Source organism: Oculina patagonica, chromosome 2 (genome assembly GCF_052425735.1).
Source record: "Oculina patagonica isolate OP01 chromosome 2, crgOcupat, whole genome shotgun sequence".
Classification (NCBI taxonomy): domain Eukaryota; kingdom Metazoa; phylum Cnidaria; class Anthozoa; order Scleractinia; family Oculinidae; genus Oculina; species Oculina patagonica.
The window spans coordinates 26,971,207-26,993,720 of record NC_135759.1 but is presented as its reverse complement, the minus strand read 5'-3'; the positions used below and the strand labels follow the sequence as shown (position 1 = coordinate 26,993,720).

Below are 22,514 nucleotides of genomic sequence, written 5' to 3'. Positions count from 1 at the left end.
AAAAGCGGTCAGATCACCATCGTGAACAAGAAAACATTCAGAAAAACACTTCTCGCAAAATGTCAACTGTTCAGATTGTTAAAAATCACAAGATAAGCCTTCTGGCGGCCATCTTTGATCCAGTGGTGTGAAATTCCGAAATTCCAAATGCTTTCTCTTAAAGATGATTTCCAGTCCGTGCTGCGCAATCTCCGCCTGCAATGTTTGTGAGTCTTACAAACAGAAGAATGTTTACTAGCAAAAATAAAAATTCCGGGACAAAACTTACCTTTTTCTTCATTGTTAACGCCAGATATCCTTGCAAAACAATAATAACGAGTAAAAGAAGCTCGACGGTATTTCAAACGGACATTTTCGCTCATCGTGAATTCTTGAACGAAACGATCCGTAATGGCGATCTAAAAAACTTCATGTACGATATCATCGAAGTGTAACGTTTCAACGAATTCAAAACAAAAATGAAAACAAACCCTGAGTCTGCGCAGTACGGACTGGAAATCATCTTTAAAGACAGTGAATGCTATCGTGTTAAAAACATTCAGCAATATATGTATCAAGGACGTCTAATAGCCAGTGAAGGATAAAAACTCAGGGGCTTTGCTATTTTTTTATTTTATTTTAGAATTTTGATGACACTTTATTCTGGTGGTAAAAACATCGCTCTACGAAACCTTAGAGCACAAGCTATCAATGACCCATTTACGCAACTCCCATAAAAAAAAAAGAAAACATTCAAAGAGGTAAATGAAATGAGATTGTGACTTACTACTAGCAGGTATGAGATACATGCAGTTTCGCTTACCATGTGACGTGATTTAATAAACGTTTCAACACACTGGAAAAACACGAGTTTCATGCAGCACGTTTTTGTTTCGCGTCACGTCATCTCGTGTCACGTCATCCGTTAAATATCCAAAGGCCAATAAAGTGAGATTGTTACATTATTGGACGCCTTTTTTGAAAAAAAAAAATGCGAAGGTTGTTACTTCATCGAATTACCATGCGGTTGCTCGAAGAGCCTTTGATTGTACTGTAAATTATGACCATTTGGAACGGCAAACTTTATAACTCAACGGTTCGTCTTTAGACTACTTCGGGTGTAAACTTCAGAAAGCTAGCTTCGTAAGTCCTCACGCCAACATCATAATTATATCTTCGAAAGACTTCGGGTCAACTTCGGGAATCTTCGTAAGACTTGGAGCCATCTTAGGAAATTTTTGGAAAATTTCTAGCCTATTTCTGAAGACTTCTTGTCAACTTTGGAACTCAGTGGTCTCGTCCAATCACAATCAAGTTATTTTGTTACATGTAAGTGTACAATAAATTATGACATCATTACGGTGGCCCTGTCGATAACTTAATTTTGAAGCGTTGCGGCGGTATGAACAACCGAGCGTGCTTGCTTCTAGGCACCACTCAGTGGTCGCTTGAGCGATCGTCACACCTCACATTTCAGTTGTACCAGGTGATCATTTGTAAATAAAGTGTTAAAACACTGGCGAAAACCGCAGAAAATCAGCTAAAAGAACAAAATTTTCGATATTGTGTGGAAGAGGGTAACGACTTTCATAGAAGGCCACTTGCAACGATTTCAATATCAAAGTACTATTTAGAAAAATAAGTAATTATTTTATCATTTATTGTTATTTTAAGTTTCTATATTGCTGAAATAATCATATAATTTACATTGTATGTGCCTTTTTTCGCTAAATTACAGTGGGAAGGAAATAATTAAGCTACGTGGTTAATTATTAACAGCCAGTTAACTGACAACTGTCGAATGGCGTTAAATTGAACTGACAACTGATAAATGGCCAAAATTTTAACTGACAGCTGACATTTGTACCCCTATCCAGACTCTCATTCTAGTTTCCTTTCGAAATCGCGAAATATGGTTTTTGATTTTTCTGGAAATTTAATACTCTCGAAATTTAGTGAGAAGGTATTTCGCGGGACTTAAAAAAAATAAGTTAAAAACGTTAAAAATAAGTTTTCGCGGGTATTTAATTCCGCGATTTTTTTGAAAATCGTAAAAATCCAGTCCCGGATCATTTGCGCGCGCTGTTATGTAGATTATCGAGTTTATCTTCCTGTGCATTTTGTTACAAATGAGTCAACTGTTAACCATTTTAAATCACGGTACTCCGCTCAGTCCAATTACTATATAACTAACTTATCAATTTCGTGTATTTTTTTATATTTGATAGTTCCAATTCATTGTGGGACACAGCAATATAATAAGTAATTGATAATCTTTAGTTACAAATAATTTCCAAAAAAGCCTGCTATTTATAAAATGAAAAGCTAACTGAAAAGAAAAGTATCCTTGTCATAATGAATGAATGAACGAACGAACGAACGAACGAACGAACGAACGAACGGACGGACGGACGGACGGACGGACGGACGGACGGATGGATGAATGAATGAATGAATGAATGAATGAATGAATGAATGAATGAATGAATGAATGAATGAATGAATGAATGAAAGAACGGACAAATAAATAAATGAATCAATCACTCAATCAAAAAATTCTTTAAATCATTTAATCAATCAATCAATCAATCAGTCAATCAATCAATAAATAAGAATTAAACTCCACTCACCTTACGTCAAAGCATAAACACCTTCCAGCGTCACTAGGGACTTTAAGATACCTGGACGGCTGACCTCGAGGACGGCTGACCGGAAGTAATTTTTCGCGTGTAGCTTATATTGCGCATGCCCGCTTCACGCACATTGCCGTCCTGCTCCGTCCAGCTATTGTTGAGGACGTGAGAAGTAGAGTTTTGCCGTCCACCAGTGAACGGGAGTGCTTTTTGTATGATTTCGTTTAAAAATCTCATTATTTTTTAATTCTGTTACTATGTTAGGTGGTCCTTTATGGTATTCTTGGTTTGGTACTGATAAAAAGTTTAGAAGTCAAGTTTTATTTGCGGTTGCGAATATATTTGCTGTGCTTTGCATAAACGCTGATGGCGAAGCCACCTGCGTGAAATTATGAACTTTCTTGCTTGTGTTTCTACAAAAATTTCACTTGGAATTTGTACCCTGTGAATGAAAATAGTGCTTTCTGGTCCCAGACTTTGGGCTAGAAGCGCCAAATGTTTTTCTTCGCAAGTTTTGGGCTAAGGAATTATTGATCCACTAACGAAGCCGTCCTCCGTTCACACACGACGGCTCTTAACGTTGGAAGTTCCCGCCAAAAACGTCGACATCAACCTAGTCCTCCTCGCGAAATTCTACCGTCCTCGCACCGTCCTCGAGGTCAGCCGTCCAGGTATCTTAAAGTCCCTATTATAAGGGGGCAGACGGAGACGCAATTAACACTACCAACTAACCATGTATGTTTTCAAAACACCTACAGCTCAGTTGTGTTCAAAGTATTTTTGTCTTGCAGATTTCCCTGTTCGTTTAAATGGATCCAGTGTACCTTTTGCGGGTACGATCGAGGTGATGTACCAAGGAGTCTGGGGCGGTGTACTAGGTGTTGATATTAATGTTGGTCACGTGGTATGCCGTCAGCTGGGGTATTCTGGTGCCGATGAAATTTTTAATACTGCATTTTTTGGGCAAGTAAAGGGACCGTTGTGGATTTGGAGGATACGATGCAGTGGATATGAAGCAAGAATCTCAGATTGTGCAGTGACAACATGGGACAAAGCTACAGACCAAGATATGGGGAAAAAGCCATTCTATGTTTCTGGCGTGTTATGCAATGAGGGAAATGATACCGCATCTAAAGGTAGGTTATGATTATACAAATGAATGAATGAATTAATTAATTAATTAATTGTCAGTAACAGTAGGTCTTCAGAACAGCAGACAGGTAAAGATTTTAAGAAAAACGACAATTTTACATTTACATGGTGTCAGCAATTACACCATGTAAATCTAAAATTATCCTTCTAATTCACACATTTTCACGTATTGTTACTAGTTGTCTTAATAAGCATTTTTTGTCTACTTATTATTCAACTCTCTGTGCTTTGTAAACCATTTACCTGAAGATGACAGATGCTGTGTCGAAACATGTCTTTCAAACTTTAAAAAATTGTCGTTTTTCTTAAAAACAGTAACAGTAAATCTTTATTGTGCCTTAGACTCCAAAGGGAGGTATAAGTCTAGTTACAATAAAGGTGTTATAGCAACTATGCGACGAATTACTTAAAAACAAACAATGAAATTACAATGCAAACGGTTACGGTAACATTTGAACTATTAATTATGCAACTTTTAATTGATTTTTCAATTTAAAATTTCTTTTCTTTTTTGAAACATGAGATAGATATATTTAGCTATGATTCTAGAGGTAGCGTTATTATCTAATTTAAGAAGGTACATTATTTTTTCATGATCAGTAAAATTCACAAAGCGAGGATCAGTTTGTGACACGATAAAATGAAGCTCTTTTCTAACATCATTATACCCTTTGCAATACATTAGAAAATGTCGTTTGTCCTCTATGCGGTTTTCCTTACATACCAATAAACACTTTCGTTCTTCGACTGGTATGGATGCTCCTGTATTTTCATATCTTTAAATTTGTAGTCCTTTTTTTACTTCTTTGTGTGTAAATTTTTCTCTAGAGCTGAATGACGCGCAATTTCGGACCTTCGACCAGTTTTGGAAATATTTTTTTCTTAACCTACATGTATGTTTAATTTTCGAACAAGAATTCATTGAAAGTTGTCGAGCTGTTATGTCATTATCGGAGTGAATTCCTAATGCTTCATCATTATTTAACAAACTAACAGATTTAGTATGTTTTTTGGCGTAAAGAAATGCTTCATTTAATATAGGATTGGTTAATAATCTTATGTTTTAATCTTTGAAAATAGCAGAAGATAGATGCTTTTATGTCTATTGCTAAAGAGTAACGACCCAGTTCTGCTCTACATGCTACGTTTTCTCTATACCATGGTACATTTAATGTTTCTTTGCAAAACTGGACGTGAACTTGTTCAGTTGTACTCTTATCGAAATGTGTTTTGTTTGATAAAAGTTCGGGTCCCCATATTTCACAACCATACAAAAGTATGGGTTTAACAAGGGCGTCAAAAAGTTTATTTCGTATCAAAACTGTTGATGAGTGCATCTTGGATAGAAATCGTTTAATGATAGAAATAACTTTTGGGCAGCCTTTTTGCTGATTACTAGTTCTCTTGTATGGGTGTAACGACCAGAAGATGTCATTTTTATGCCTAGATATGTTTGTTTGTCAACAATATTTAAAGTTTCATTTTCGTATTTAAAATCTACTTTGTTTTTGTTCTGACCGTTTCCACTAATGCAATGATGTTTGATTTTTTGGTGTTAAATTTTAGCTTCCATTCTTGAGCGTGCTTATGAATTACGTCAAGTGATTGTTGCAATCCTTCTGGAGAATTGCTTAATACCAATAGATCATCTGCGTATATTAAGCAATTAAGTAATTGATTGTTTAATACTTCCCCTTTGCATTTGTTTACTCTAAAATAGTCTGATAAATCATTCATAAACAAAGAACACAGAACTGGACTTAATCCATCACCTTGCCTTATGCCTTTTTTGCATGAAAACAAATCCGTTATTGTGTTTTGAGTTATGCGAACACAACTCTTAATCGAAGAATACATAGACTTGATGACATTTAGGAATTTGCCTTTGATGCCGTAACGTTGTAACTTATAAATCAACCCAGACTGCGATATGCTATCAAAAGCTTTCTCATAGTCAATAAAACCAACATAAGGCTTCTTATGTTGTTTGGTGTACTTATGAATGAGTTGTTGCAAAATAAAAAGACTATCTGTTGTTCTCGCATTTGGTGTGAATTCAAATTGTTCTGGGTTGAGAATGTTACGAGTTTCGATAAATTTATTCAATCTTGATTGTAAAGGTCTCCGCACACGTGGGGACATTTCGCAGGGGCATGTTGCAGCAACATGTAGTAGCAACAAAATCATGTGTTGTTCACACTGAGGGGACAAGTAGCAGGGACGATTTTGCGGCAGTTTTGTCCCTGCGACATGTTGCACGGATTTCAACTCGCTGGACTGCGTGCAACATGTTGCCGGGATTAAAGTTTGAAAGAATTCGTGTTGCACGCGCCAAAAATTATCAGCACACACGAGGGGACATGTCGCTGCGACGTGTCCCACCTACATTTTCTTGTGTGTGTACACATTGTGATTTTGTCGCTGCTACATGTCCCGCTTCACGTCCCTGCTACATGTCCTCTCAGTGTGAACAACACATAATTTTGTCGCTGCTCCATGTCGCTACAATAAATAAATACTTCAGACACTTTAATAAAGTATTTCATTCATTCATATGACATGTCCCTGCGTCTTGACCCCACGTGTGCGGAGACCTTAAAATTGATGTGAATAATTTTTCCTAGACAACTACTTGTTAGAGTAATTCCCCTATAGTTGGCTGCGAGCGTTTATCGCCCTTCTTTTTTGTAAATGGTTCTAATCACCCCAATTTTCTAATCGGTAGGAAATTTACCGATGTTAAGTATTGTTGAAAAGTTTTTCTAATGAAGGCAATAAATAATATCTTCCATGTTTAATCATTTCATTTCAGATAGAATCCACGCCACTTGCTTTTTTTGTCTTAAGTTTAGAAATATGTTCATGGATTTCCTTCGATGTGATATATATTCCTAAAATCTCATCAGCTGACAGAACTTCTGCTTCGTCCATGTTATTTGTGAAGTTATTATCTTCGCGAGATTCTTCGTCATCAGTTGGATAATTATTGGCGCGAGATTCATAGTTATCACATAGTAACTCCTGGAAATGCCCGTATCCAGTCTTCTGAAGAGATGAGCGGTTTTTCTATAACCGTATTATTTTTCCTTAGTTTGTTTCTAGACGTCCTGACTGTGTCTAGAATGTAATGCAGTTGTACAGTAGAACCCCGGTAACTCGAACTCTGAAGGGAAACGAAAAACCGTTCGAGTTAGCATGGTTTCGAGTTATCGGGGGTAGATTGAATAATTTATTTAATTTGCCAAGTTAAGAATTGATAGTTTACTGATTTTACAGCACTTCAGTATACAGCACAGTGCAAATTAAACTTTTCTCGTCAGAAACTCTAACACGATCATAAATTCTTAGGATAAAAGTGGAAAAAGGCTGTCAAATACGTGATCTGTTTTGTTGCTCTAATCAATGGGCAACCGTGGTGAGTTGCAAGAACCGGGATTCGAGTTATCGGGGTAAATTTGACCTAAATTTTGATCAAGGGAAACGAAATTTAGTTCGAGTTAGCGGGGTATTCGAGTTATCCGAGTTCGAGTTAACCGAGTAAAAATGACTGAAAAGTGAGTTCAAATCCAAGGGAAATGAAAGTTTGTTCGAGTTAGCGGGGTTGTTCGAGTTATCCGAGTTCGAGTTACCGGGGTTCTACTGTATTTCATTCATAAGTTTGTTTTTGTACTTTTTATGCGCCAATTTAAATTGTTTTTATATTTCTTTTTAAGAACAAAATACTCTTGTCGCAACTGTCTTTGAGTTGTCGGGCTAATTTTCTTAGCAAGATTTTGTAATTGTTCCTTTAATTGTCGACAAGTATTATTATACCATTGCTTGTTCTGCTTGTTGTTTTTGTGTGTTTTCCTTGACGTTTTAAGGCTTAAATTAGCCATTAACGTCATTTTGTTGTCAAAATGGGAAATGTCTCCATCTATTGAAGCAAAATGCTTTGAGTTAAAGGTCTCAAATGGATCATGAATATTTGTACTTGATATTGCATTTATGAATTTGTCTTTGGAATCAAGTCAAGTCATGATGTTGACTTACGTGGTTGCGTACGAGGTTACGTATGGTTAGTTGGTAGTTAATAGCTTCTTCAAGCGCTGCTGTTAATGTTGCTGAAATTACTAATCGCGAGCACCCTAACATAACTGATGAAGATGGCGACGTAGCCAAGAGTTCTACATTCAATTCGGCGGCGAGATGCACAAATATAACCCAGCAACTTCTACTGCAGAACATTTCTTAACTACCTTAAGGTGGCTCGACCCAGTTTTTTTCTAGCGATACCTATCAACTTTGAAACCCTCATACTTAAAGGGATTAATGTCAATGACAAAACTACTATATCACATCCATTACACATAGACTGAACTGCAATATAATATAAATTTTTTGGCGATCAGAATGAATATCACGTGGCAATGACGTCACACAGGGTTTTGCTCTGAATCGATTTTTAGGTGGTAACCGCATTTTCTCTCGAGATCCTCCACGCTACGTATTCCTTGGGTGTTTGCCTTCATCTCAGTGGAGTTTCATCGAAATCTACAAGAGGAATTTTGAAATATCTTGGAATTTCTTTTTAGATGGTATAATTTATGCGTAAAATAAAGTCAAGACTTCATATAAAGAAATTTGCTTCTTTTTTATGTTTAATGAGAGGATTTAGCCCCCAGTCCTTTTAGAAATGTCCTATATTCTACATCCAAACCTTTAGAATAAAGTAGACTTGCGCGATTTCGAAAAATATGAAAATATCTTAATCGGAGTAGAGCTCAATGTTTAGCTCTATTTACCATTTTTACGGCTACTTTTGCAAAAAAGCGATTATTTCAAAAACCCGTCGATGAAATTTTTCCAAAATTTTTCAGGATGAAAAATAATCAGTACAACACACAATCCCTAAATTTCATGCTCATTGAAAATTTCTAAGGTTGTCTAAACTAAACGCAAAATTGAGTAAACATTGAAGCGATGTCGAAGTTTGAGATAATTTTGTGCTCTGGGATTTCCTTTTGTTTCGAGTTAAGCACAACATCGAATTCCTGTGCACCACGCGTAAAACGACTACGCTTGGCTACCTTCCGAAAGCTTTCCGAAATCTTTCCGAAATATGGAACAATGGAAAAGTATTTGTCACGCATTAGCTTTTCTTGTTGGGTCGACGTCTTGACTGAGATAAAAGTAAACCGGCTTTGAGTTTGGTGTTGTGTGACTGCTTTCTTCAGTTGGAAATGTATTCATTCATCCATTATTGTTTTCTTGAACTCGATGAGAATATTACCATATTCCGAACTATTTCGGAAAGCTTACGGAGGGTAGCCAAGCGTGGTCATTACACGCGTGGTGCACAGGAATTCGATGTTGTGTTTAAATCAAAACAATAGGAAATCCCAAAGCACAAAATTATTCAAAACTTCGACATCGCTTCAATGTTTACTCAATTTTGCTTTTAGTTTAGACAACCTTAGATATTTTCAATGAGCATGAAATTTAGGGATTGTGTGTTGTACTGATTATTTGTCACCCTGAAAAAATTTGGAAAAAATTCATCGACGGGTTTTGGAAATAATCGCTTTTTTGCGAAAGTAGGCGGAAAATTTGTAAATAGAGCTAAACATTGAGCTCTACTCCGATTAAGATATTTTCATATTTTTCGAAATCGCGCAAGTCTACTTTCTTCTAAAGGTTTGGATGTAGTATATGGGACATTTCTAAAAGGAATGGGGGCTAAATCCTCTCATTAAACATAAAAAAGAAGCAAATTTCTTTATATGAAGTCTTGACTTTATTTTACGCATAAATTATACCATCTAAAAAGAAATTCCAAGATATTTCAAAATTCCTCTTGTAGATTTCGATGAAACTCCACTGAGATGAAGGCAAACACCCAAGGAATACGTAGCGTGGAGGATCTCGAGAGAAAATGCGGTTACCACCTAAAAATCGATTCAGAGCAAAACCCTGTGTGACGTCATTGCCACGTGATATTCATTCTGATCGCCAAAACATTTATATCATATTGAAGTTCAGTCTATGTGTAATGCATGTGATATAGTAGTTTTGTCATTGACATCAATCCCTTTAAGTATGGGGGTTTCAAAGTTGTTAGGTATCGCTAGAAAAAAACTGGGTCGAGCCACCTTAAAAGAAAAAGAAAAGTCAACCTCGCTGATTAATCCTAATGCTGGCAACAACAACACAGCTACACCGCTGCGGCAACGCATCAATTGGTCTGAAATACAGGCAGACATTGATGATTGTGCAAGACGCTTACGCCTTAGAGAATTTTTTGACCGTAACGATAACACTACAACTCACTCTAGTAGCCACCCTTTCAGATGTAAAGGGTCGTGGACTCCCCCGTGTGGAAGAGAACCGGCCCTCGACACTTTCATTAACGCCATTAGGTAGGAACTAATGTCTTCACAGCCAACCATCGCCGATGATAATCTACCAAAACAAGGACGTGAGGCAATTACGAAATTACAGAAACGCATAGATATAGTCATTAAGCCTGCAGATAAGGGATCTGGCACTGTTATAATGGACTACAATTGGTACGTGAACGAATGCCTCAGACAGCTGACAATAAATACTACCAAAAACAAACTAAAGACCTTACTAACAAGATACAATAAAGAATAACATAACCCCGTCTTGAAAAGAAATTTGCAAAAATGTCTCAATAATAACGAAAAATTGCTAGGATCTGGGAGTTGCAGATTTGGTGTGCTTGAAAGCTGTGCCTTGACGGACTGATAGGCTCTCTCCTGGGCATCAGCCCACTCCACTCTGTTCACCGCGGCGAAATGTGGGATGAAATCTCGGTAGTATCTGGCCAATCCCATGAACGAACGGATCTGCTTCTTGATGCTAGCTTTCGGGGCGTCTCTAATCTTAGCCACGTTATCCTCATAAAGTCCTACTAGACCACACTGCAACTGATGACCAAGGAACTCAACACTGCCTACGCCAAAAATGCACTTACTCTGTCTCACTGTCATCCCGAATTGTAGCAGTCGCTTGAATAGCTCGCGAAGGGCTTCGAGATGCTCCTCCCACATAATTTTGAAGAAAGTATCGAGTTTACTACCTTGAACTGAAAGGCCTTGACGTATGGCTCAAAAGCAACTGAATGGGGAAGAGAAAAAGCTTTTTTTAATGCTTCATTGCATAAATTAAATTCAGGCTTAAGGTTTTGTGCAATATTAGGAAAGCGTGTCTTTTTACGGACAAAACGAGAGTAATAATCCTTACATTTCTTTTTAGTAACATCGAAAAGGCCACCATCAATCTTAAAAGATGGATTTAGGTCATGGATTTAGGCATTTCTTTAATTGGGCGGTACAGAATGGCGTAGACCAGTCCATTCCAGAAAGTTCGTCTTCTCTATATGTTTCGCAATTAACTCATAAGAATCAATATTGTTAAGATCGAAACGCAGATCTTCCACGGACCGAATTCCATAATTAAAGTACCTTTTATAGAAAACTGGTTTGTTGTTTATTCTTACCGTCTCACCAATATAACAATCTTTAACGTTACCGGTCTCAATAATGTTAAATGATCGACGACCTGTAATGTTTCGTAATTCATTTATTCGTTCGTGCGTTCTATCGTTCGTTTGTTAGTTTGTTTATTTATCTATTTAAATAAAATAATCAAATGTATTTAACTATTGTTCTCATATGACTATATATGGTTTGTTAGATTTAAAAGTAAGGCTGGCTGGCGCACCAATCAGCAATGCTGGACGAGTGGAAGTATTTTACGCAGGAGTCTGGGGCACAGTGAGCGGTTTTTATTTCGAATGGGACATGAATGCTGCTCACGTGGTATGCCGTCAGTTGGGATATCCTGGAGCTGTTTCATTTGGTCCTGGTTATCAGTTATATGACCGTGTTGGAAGGATGTGGTTTGAAAACGTGAGATGTCTAGGGAATGAGTCCAATTTCGGCGAATGTTCAAAAGATGTCGCGGGCTACAGGAATTTTCCGTACGTGAACATCGTAACTGCAACAGTCCTGTGTAAATTACCATATCAATCAGGTAAGAAATAAGTAAGCAATCCACCTTAACAAAAAAGATGGCGGCTGTTCATTTTACCACGCAATACCTTGAGAAACACAGCCAGTAGAAACAGAGAAAGCCATATTTTTTCCTGAAATTTGTCTCTGTACTAACAAAATTGTGTATCCTAAGTTTGAATTTTATTGAATTTTTATGTATGTTTCTATTAAATGTTTTAGGTTTTTCGTACACTTAAAACTATGTAGCCTGCGAACAGGCTTTCCGTAGCGTTCGACCGCTTCGCAGGCTAAGAACTATGGGTACATCTTTTTGCGTACCGTGGGTTGCATTCATTCTTTTTTACTCTTTTTATTGTACAACATAGACAGCTATAGACAGTTATTGCAAGTAAATCCAGATTCTACTAGGCAAGAGTCACTTTGATAATATTTTCTAGCCTGCGAATACAACCAGAGCGAATGAGAGACGGCTGTATTCGCAGGCTAAATATTTTCAAACTATAATAATAATTATTCGTGTTACCTACACCGTAATTTCATTTCATACTCTGCACTTTGAATATTTTCTAATTCCCTGACGAAGCCATGGGTCGGCGAAACCTGGGAATAAAGTACACACAAAACAGCCGCTTAAGGCTTTCCACTACTGACTGATTAAGCTGTCAATTCGTTATGATCTTCTTCCTACTGCCTCCTTATAACGCACGCTAAATGACACTAAATGGCAAATAGCCGGTTTTCGAGCAATGACATAATACATGCACTGACTGGATGACTGAATGTGAAGGCATCTGCGCGGCATCATGGTAGTTGTTTCTAACGATAAGTCCCGACTTTGCAATTTTAAATACATCTTCCGTGATTCCCTGTGCCTGGTACGTCGCAGAAAGGGAACTGGACATTTATGAAGGGATGAATTTCACTGCATATTTGCTCAAATGTTGCTTTGTGCTGTCAGTTTAAGCGAGAAGTTCCTATCCGCACGTGAGGTACGAAAGAGAATAAAACAAACTATTTTCAGGATAAAATACCAGTACATTCGCCTTTTTGCTTTTTATTCTGTTTCGATGGGCAATCTTTAATTTGTTATTACTCGACAGATTGCTCACAAGTCACGTGTGCAAACAGCGGAGCCTGTGTTGAGAATGCAGTTGGTGCTATTTGTAATTGTACAGATGGATTTACGGGTCTCCACTGTGAAATACGTGAGTAAAATAGAATAATGTTACAATTATGGGTATTTATTATAGTCCAATACACGTAATGTACAAGCGTTGAGACACTCTTGATAAAGAATTTCAATTTAAACATTTACGCTTTTTTACCGTTTGGCAACCCAACGTAAGGCAATGCAATTCTTTGCAGTTAACTTCAAATACTGAATTGCAGGGCGTAACATTTTAAATGGGTTTTTTGCAAAAATGCATGCACTTGCGACTAAACTTACGTATCCGTTTGGCCACCCAGCGCAGGTCTGTACGCAGGTTCAACTTGCGACTACTTGCGTCCACTTGCGCTGTCGTTTTGCCAGAGCTTAAGGTGGCTCGACCCAGTTTTTTTCTAGCGATACCTATGAACTTTGAAACCCTCATACTTAAAGGGATTAATGTCAATGACATATCTACTATATCACATGGATTACACATAGACTGAACTGCAATATGTTATAAATTTGTGGGAGATCGGAATGAATATCACGTGACAATGACGTCACACAGGTTTTTGCTCCGAATCGAATTTTAGCTCGTAACCGCATTTTCTCTCGAGATCCTCCACGCTACGTATACCTTGGGTGTTTGCCTTCAGCTCTGCGAAGTTTCATCGAAATCTACAAGAGGAATTTTAAAATATCTTGGTTTTTCTTTTTAGATGGTATAATTTATGCGTAAAATAAAGACAAGACTTCATATAAAGAAATTTGCTTCTTTTTTGATGTTTAATGAGAGGCCCTCACTCCTTTTAAAAATGTCCATATCCGATATCTAAACCGTAAGAAGTAGGTAGACTTGCGCGATTTCGAAAAATATGAAATATATGAATCATAGTGAAGCTCAATGTTTAGCCCTATTTACCAATTTTACGCCTACTTTCGCAAAAAGCGATTATTTCAAAACTCGTCGATGAATTTTCTCCAAAATTTTTCAGAGTGGCAATTGATCAGTACACTACACAATCCCTGAATTTCATGCTCATTGAAAACTTCTAACTTCTAAATTGAACACAACATCGAATTCCTGTGCACCACGCGTAAAATGACTTCGCTTGGCTACCTTCCGAAAGCTTACCGAAATCTTTCCGAAATATGGTCCGTTTTAAAGAAAACAATATAATGGAAAAGAAATTGTCACGCAACAACTTTTCTTGTGTGATCGACGTCTTGGCTGAGTTGAAAGTTAAACATGCCAAGAGCAAGAAATCAAAACAAAAAAGGCCGCCGTACTGAATGCTACGCTAAAGAGATTTTAACATCAAAAGAAAGAAAGTGTAAACGAGGTAAGTTTCTGAGTATGCTGTCAAGTCATTTGTAAATGTCTGGAATGGCGTCAAAACATAACCGACTTTGAGTTTCATTCATTCATTATTGTTTACTTGAACTCGAGAATATTACCATATTTCGAAAGATTTCGGAAAGCTTTCGGAAGGTGGCCAAGCATAGTCATTTCACGCGTGGTGCACAGGAATTCGATGTCGTGCTCAACTCGAAACAATAGGAAATCCCAGAGCACAAAATTATTCAAAACTACGAGATCGCTTCAATATTTACTATATTTTGCGTTTATGTTAGACAACCTTAGAAGTTTTCAATGAGCATGAAATTCAGGGATTGTGTAGTCTACTGATGAATTGTCACTCTGAAAGATTTTGGAGAAAATTCATCGACGAGTTTTGAAATAATCGCTTTTTATGCGAAAGTAGGCGTAAAATTGGTAAATAGAGCTAAACATTGGGCTTCACTATGATTCATATATTTCATATTTTTCGAAATCGCGCAAGTCTACCTACTTCTTACGGTTTGGATATCGGATATGGGACATTTTTAAAAGGAATGGGAGGTAAAGCCTCTCATTAAACATCAAAAAAGAAGCAAATTTCTTTATATGAAGTCTTTTCTTTATTTTACGCATAAATTATACCATCTAAAAAGAAAAAACAAGATATTTCAAAATTCCTCTTGTAGATTTCGATGAAACTTCGCAGAGCTGAAGGCAAACACCCAAGGTATACGTAGCGTGGAGGATCTCAAGAGAAAATGCGGTAACGTGCTAAGATTCGATTCGGAGCAAAAACCTGTGTGACGTCATTGTCACGTGATATTCATTCTGATCTCCCAAAAATTTATATCCTCTTGTAGTTCAGTCTATGTGTAATCCATGTGATATAGAAGATATGTCATTGACATTAATCCTTTTAAGTATGAGGGTTTCAAAGTCGATAGGTATCGCTAGAAAAAAACTGGGTCGAGCCACCTTACGCTCTGTTATAAAGAAAGAAAACTATTTAGTTATTTTTGTTTCATTTCAGCGACATTGAACCCGTGTCAGAGTTCTCCGTGTGAAAATGGCGGTAAATGTTTCAGTAATGGTTCTTCATATCTCTGTGCCTACCCCAAAGGACGATGTGAAGAACCCATCTTAACAGGTAAGATGGATTTGATGACTGAAGTTACGTCAGTACAAAAAAACACCGGTTCGCAAATAAGAAGAGTAACTGGACATTTTTGATTAGGGATAAATTTGTTTAAAATATAAATTTTGTCACAGGCTTCATCAAATTAGACGCAACAGTTTTTTCCGACGTTATAAATGGCCAAAAAGATGTAAGGTTTTCAGAAAAATCTTTCGTCAGCCAAAGAGAACACAACTGATGAAAGATCCTGGGTAACGAAATGAAATTTCATGCGTTATAATTTTAGTGTTAACGATCTGTTAAGTCTATATTAAATGAACTATTCTACAATATTCTATTCCATCAATCCTTTTCTGAGCCGTCCGTGCCCGATCGAAACACATCACTTGTGTATTCCAAATGACAAAGAGAAAACAACCATCGATTATAAAGGTGCTTCTCTAAAAACCAGTGGAAAGATTTTGGGGACGAGCTTGTATTTTGAGCCTCCCATAAATACCGTTTTAGCAAGTTACAAAGTTGTCAACAAAACATTTCATGACTTCTATGTCCCAATGGAGATTACTACACTAGTGGTTTACATGGTTTACTTTCAGCACAAAACAACCAGGGAGTGGGCGTCGAAACGAGCGGGTTCGAGCGGGAAACTGAGCCTTGCAGAAGCTTGTGTACCAGTAATAGATTTTTGAGGGTTTTCCCTTTCCCTAAACAATATGGCGGACGCCGATCTCGATATAAAATTGCATGCCTATAGACGTAACAGATGATTTTCACGGTAAATCATTAACAGAAGCATCTGAGGGAAAGGAGGGTGAAGATGTGAGGTTTGAACATGTGGAGGAAGGGGGACTTGTCTTCTTAAAATGATTTGTCGCGGATAGTAGTCAGCGACTGTAATATTGAGGGTGCAATCTTTTTTGGAAGCATTTTATCCTCTTTGAACAGTCAACAAGCAAAAGTAATGCCGTTTCTATTTGCCTCAGCATTAAAAACCTGGTTTGCACAGGTTTACAAAGGTTGCAAATTTTGCAAACCTGTGAACAGGGCGCTTTTCACCTTGTAACCTCTTTACTCGATCATGCTGAAGTTATGGCGTGTCAACTTGGAAGTTTGCATTCTGACCCTTTTTGATTACCATCGATCACTTTAAGAATTCGTATGCACAATATTGGTACATATTTCTATTTCAAAATACGACAGAAATACGAGATCTTTCGATCAAAGTTATGAGGGTGTCATTTCAGAGAACTGAAAAACGTAAAGGATCACAAAAGATCATTCTACCAACTGATTTGCATACACAATTTAAAAGAAAAAAATAATGTATTTTAATAGGTATTTCAGGTGTTTATTATCATTTTCTTTTCACTGATATGCTAAGATACGACATTCGCACCGGATTGCTGGATCGACGGCCTGTTTAGACACTACATTTATATTAGTGAAAAAAACACAGACACGAAGAAGATCTTATGTAAACGATGGGCTAGATATTGTTAACCAAAAAGCGAGTCAAGAGCGGAAAAGCGGACAAGTACCAGTCCTTCTCCGCATCAAGGCTAAAGCAGAGAGCTTGTATGCCCGATACACCGCCCTCTGACGCCCTGGCTCCCAGGCTGTATGTAAAATCTGACCTCTAATAAGAAAATCCCGTCGTTCGTTCAAGACTAGCATAAATTCAAACCTATGAGGATTTAAATGTTATTAAATTCAATTAGCATTGTATCATTTTCTTTCAGCTAAACCCACAACATCAGAGGACATCTTTAAGACTCCTTTTACTGTGTTACTGTCAGTTTCTGCAGCAGTCGTGGTGCTTCTTATCGCTGCTGTTGTTTATCTGATCTTCCGAATCCGAAGGCTCCTCAGACCACAACCTAATAACACAGAGACGGCTTTAAGCAACTATACTTACAATGCTGATACCGTAAATCTTGTCGAAGAAGAAGCCAACCAGTCCAACGATGTTGACGCTAGAACAGGAACAGCTTGAACGTTCAAGCAAATAAGACAAGACTCTGGCGCTATTTATGAACAGTCTTCCCCACCTCTGCCGTCAATTGCACGTTAACATGAAGTAATATCCTACCCAGATGTTTACTCACTTCGTAGGAAACATCTGGCCAAGTCCGTTAAATTCGACATTCTGATTGGTTGATGAACAGCATTACCATTTGCCCGCAGATGATAGAAATTTTGTCTTGCACGCGCGCACCGTAAGGAAGCTAATAAGAAAATATTTGGATTTAAAGGCTGTTTTTCTAAAAACGCTTTTGTAACGACGTTACTAAAATGAATGAGCTACTAATACAGATCATAGTTTGGCCTTTTTTGCGTCGCCAACTTTATCTCAAGATTATATGTTACTTGTCTTTCCTTGTATAGGATAGTACTTCATGACCTAATTATAATGGCCAAGTAAGCTTTTTATCCACCATATAATTGCCGAGCATGGGTATATTTGCGTCGTGTGTCAGATTTCTGGCACATTTGACGCGTTTAATACCCAATTAGATCATGTTTCTGCAGCACCTGTTGAAATTTCGAAGTTTTAATGATTTCCACTGAATGATTTCCAGTCCGCACTGCGCAATCTCCACCTGCATTTTCCTAAAAATGTGTTAAATTGCTCTAAAAGAAGATTGATTTAGCCAGTTAGAATATGGCATTTACATGCCCCATTAGCGTAGATTCAATATGGAAATAAGTAGTGCAAACAACCACAACGGGACATACGAGTTTTAACCATTTTATAGATGCAGGAAACCGCTTTTGTTAGATATATTATTCAATTTTTAATGATCATAATTTCGATTTTGAATTAATTCTCGTATTGTTAATTGTATTAGTTCTGATAGGGAGGAGTCGAGGTTGCAACTTACAAGAATAAAGGGAAAAAACTAAAGCCTGGTTTTCACTAGCGACGCAAGCACAAGCGCAAGCACAAGCGCGATCACGCAAAAAGGACAAATTTTGATCCATGTGCCGGCAAGCACATGGATCAAAGCCTTCAAAGCCTTTTTTCGCTGAGAAATCAAAGATCGAGTTGTCATCCTTGCGCTTGTGCTTGCGTCGCTAGTGAAAACCAGGCTTAAAGGATTATATGCATGGCGAGTTTTTAAGTCGTGGAATGGAAAATGTATGAGCTTTTGCATGTATATCTATTTTAAGTTTGCTTTGTTTCCAAGCATGTCTTATCTTAATAAACAAAAAGCGTAACCGATGGCCTTTGTACTGAGTTACTTCTAACTTGGTCTGCTCTAACAGTTATCAACTTACACATTTCGATATGTATAACTGTCGGCTACTTGGTTTTTTCCCTTTGTTAGAGTTATCCTATCAAGTACAAATCACAGGGTCGCATCTATTTAATAATGTTTAAGTGGAGCTAACAGATATTTTGAAGTGTGTTTCTGATGATAGCAATTAATATGTATTCTAACAAATCCGATCACGCAAAACAAAACAATCCAAAACACCGAAAATTTCAGTTGTGGCCAAGCCATTAAAAATTATCTTTATTTTTTATTTTAAAGGGACGGTAATTACAACAGGATTCAAATATTCCTTGGTATGGACTTTATAATGAGAAGGTTTGTCAGGTTCATCAACGGCCATGCATGAATGGCCACAAAAATATCCTGTAATCTAGACGCATATAATTATTTTTGACGGTGTGTTATCTGAGTCCAAAAAACAACTTATTTGTAACCTAAACCAGAAGTTTCGAACACTAGTTCTTTTAAAAATAGTCTTCAGATTTGACACATTTTGATACAGCCGAGTGCATTTTACAACAAGTAGCTTCAGAATAGGAGGTGGAGATGATTGACAGCAACCTAAAAAAAACGTTAAAAACGTGCCAGTAGCGATAAGCTAAGCCTCTGACTAACCATACGCAAACAATTGTCCCTGTACTCTCTTCACCCGAGAACGTAGCGTTGCATGACAAAGAGGGAGAGAAAATTCCCTTGAACTGGACTATATTTTTAGTAGAAACAAGAGAAAAAACTTTTGTTTGTAATATTTCTCTGCAAATGTGATCGGTCATGGATGCCGGTATAGATGCAATCTCGTACCCAGAGGCCGTGATCCTTTTGCTCCACACCAAGAATCGCTCTGGACCAGAATGCTCTGGGCGCATTCTCGTCTCCGGAGCCGTTTGTCCCTCTTAGCCGGTTGAGGCTGGGGCACGGGGAACAATTGGCTCTGGGAAAGTGGGAACACATGATCTTCAACAAGGGAAATTAAATTTAGCAAATCAAATCGACCGTTTTAAAATCCCATTGTTGTAAGGGATTTTACTACGATTGATTTGATTGGCTAGATTTTGATTTTTTTCTAGCCAATGAAATTATGTGTCTCCAGAGCCACTTGTTTCTCGTGCCCCAAGGCTCAGCTGGGAACGAGATTGCTTTTGACGGAAAAATCTTGACCGCAGTCAATATCGATTTTAGCAAATGAAAAATCGTGGGTTCGTTAGTTCCCCAGCTCTTGTAAGACACGACCACATAACAACATTACGATATCAGTCAGTGAAACTACAGCAATGGAACGAAGTGAAACGGGAAGTATGTCACCACATGTAAATATGTCGACCGCTAAAAATGCACGTTCTCACCGGAATTTTTAGTGTTTTATAAAACCATACACAACGACGACGGTTTAAAATGTTCAGTTAGACGGGCAACGACATTTATCTTCATTCAAGTCTCTATCAAGAAGTTGTGAAGCACCATAATAATTACTGAGAAATACGTTTTCGTTCTGCGCGTATTAATATAGCTAATCCACTGGCGGTCGGAAGACGTGCAACGCTGCTCAAATCCTTGCATAAACGAGGTAAGATCGTCATAAACAAATAAGACAAAAAGCTACATACTTTTAAAGATAAGAAAAAATCCTTTTCGGAAGTTTTATTTTGTTTCAACAAGAAAGTTGAGAACTTTGCAGCAAACTGGATAGAACTTAGCAAGAGTAACATTTTAAAATCGTTGCCGTGTAAGAAGTACAGCTACCCTTTGGTTCAAACAATTATTCCGCTTGAACAAGCAAAATTAGTGCCAGTTCTTTAACTGGGAGACAAGGGTCTTTTGGGAGCAAAAATATAATTCACGTCAGTTATATCTCTTTTCTTTATCAACTAGTTTATTAGAACTGGAGGTTCAAACATCATACCGGCTTTAAGGCAAATACCGTGAATTTTGAATTGCGTCAAAACTTTTCTCTTCCTCTGGGATGCCATCTTAACTGCCTTAAGTATATCTGTTAGCGATTTGTCACTGCGACTTGTTGCACGACTCGATGAAATTCGTGCAACATGTCGCAGGGAAAAAATGTTGCAGGAATTCGTGTTGCACGCGCACGAAATGATCAGCACACACGAGGGGACATGTCGCTGCGACATGTCCCCCTAAATTTTCTTGCGTGTGTACACATTGTGATTTTGTCGCTGCTACATGTCCCCGGCTACACGTCCCTGCCGTCATGTCCCCTCAGTGTAAGCAACACAAGATTTTGTCGCTGCTACATGTTGCTGCGACATGCCCCTGCGTCTTGACCCCACGTGTGCGGAGACCTTAAGGCCAATTGTTCCACCGATGAAGATTGCTCTACTTGATTTGAAGGAGTAGCGTAATATATGAGGGTTTTAAGAATACTACTGGTGCGAAAGCCTACAATGAACCGTGATCTGGTAAACTAATTGTGAAAGAAAAAACATCTGAAACTTTTAGGGTAAACGAGACCAAAAGTTATAGAATATAAGCCGGAAGTTGAAGCGTATGAGATATTTTGTCATGCACGTAACGACGAGAATAGGTTGGTTTAACATTATGCAAATGTCTTTTAAAAAGCCTTCGTCTGTTTGCACGTAACAAAGAAGTTAGATTTTTTTTCAATTCTGTAAATGTTTGAGTTTCAGAAATGACTCGCTAAGTTTTGGCCAATCAGGTGAGAAGTTACCAAAGGGATGACGTGTTTAAGTTAAAAAACTGTCTTGATTTGGCGAGTTAAAATATGACTTTGAAGCTTAGCGTGACAGGATTTTATATTCTCGCAAATGAAGCGAGACGTTTTGTAACGCACGTAACGACGTCAAAAGAATGAGTTGCATGGTTTCAGGTATTAAATTAAACAAGAAGCTACTGAGTAGCTTGAAACTGGGTGGTTAATGTTTATATTTCCTTTTGTTGCTGTTCAGCAAGAAATGCGTTATGTTGAAGCGTGACATGCGATATACGATACTTGGCCGCCAGTATTAAAGGTCAAAGGCACTTTGATCGATTTTGAAACTTGAAGTAGAGATATCAGAGTTGTTTTCGTTCTACTTATAAAACCAATAAAATAAAAACGTGACTCTTTTCATTTATATCTCGTACTGGTCATTTCTAACTGAGCAGCAATTCTATTTTGCACTGTGGTCTAAGCGATGATTTATTGTTGAGTTAAACACATGGAAAACGCGTATAACGCACATAATTTTAATCCCTCAAGTGGCAAGTTATTTAAAACATTTTCTTCGTCTCATTCCCCTTCCCCCATTGACGCAATTTTAAGTAGGTGATGAAAATTAAATGACCCGGCAGTTTGAAGCCAATCAACATAAGTGACCTTCAATGCCCTACCGACAAAAAAACCCGAAGGTAGATTATGAACCCGGGGGCACCAGACCCCCACCCGGTTAAATAGCGCCCCAATGGGTCCGTGTGTTCTACTAGTATAACGTATCAACATTTATACTAACTGTCTTCAGTTTTTCGGGTGTCCCAAGATGATTCGTCACGAAAGTTATGAACACAACAAAAAACGTTAAGGGTCGCAACACTCGTGCATGCAAAGCAACATGCCACCAGAAAGTGGTCGTAAACAAAAAGGTCCAGATCTAGCGGAATTTAGCTTATAAAAATCATTTTTAATACCGTTCTCTATACAGTTTGTGAGATACGGTACACTAGTATGTGTACAGCGCATTAGAACATATACATATGAAAAATGCACTTTATAAATGCATTATCATTATCATTGTCACGTTAAAACTCCTGGTTAACAAAACTTAAAAATCTCCAGTATCTTTTTTTTGTAATGCCTGATCGCCGGTTCG

The 22,514-nt window shown here is 37.7% G+C and overlaps 1 protein-coding gene across 1 annotated transcript in view; it reads left to right on the top strand.

Moving 5' to 3' along the window:
• Positions 1-17,405, top strand: part of LOC144638424 (scavenger receptor cysteine-rich domain superfamily protein-like) — an 87,217-nt gene extending 69,812 nt beyond the window's left edge. Inside the window, exons 8-10 of the mRNA XM_078497625.1 lie at positions 12,874-12,990; positions 15,308-15,424; positions 17,152-17,405. Coding sequence (XP_078353751.1) covers positions 12,874-12,990; positions 15,308-15,424; positions 17,152-17,405 — 488 coding nt within the window. The remainder of the gene's footprint in view (positions 1-12,873; positions 12,991-15,307; positions 15,425-17,151) is intronic.
• Positions 17,406-22,514: the final 5,109 nt, after the last annotated feature.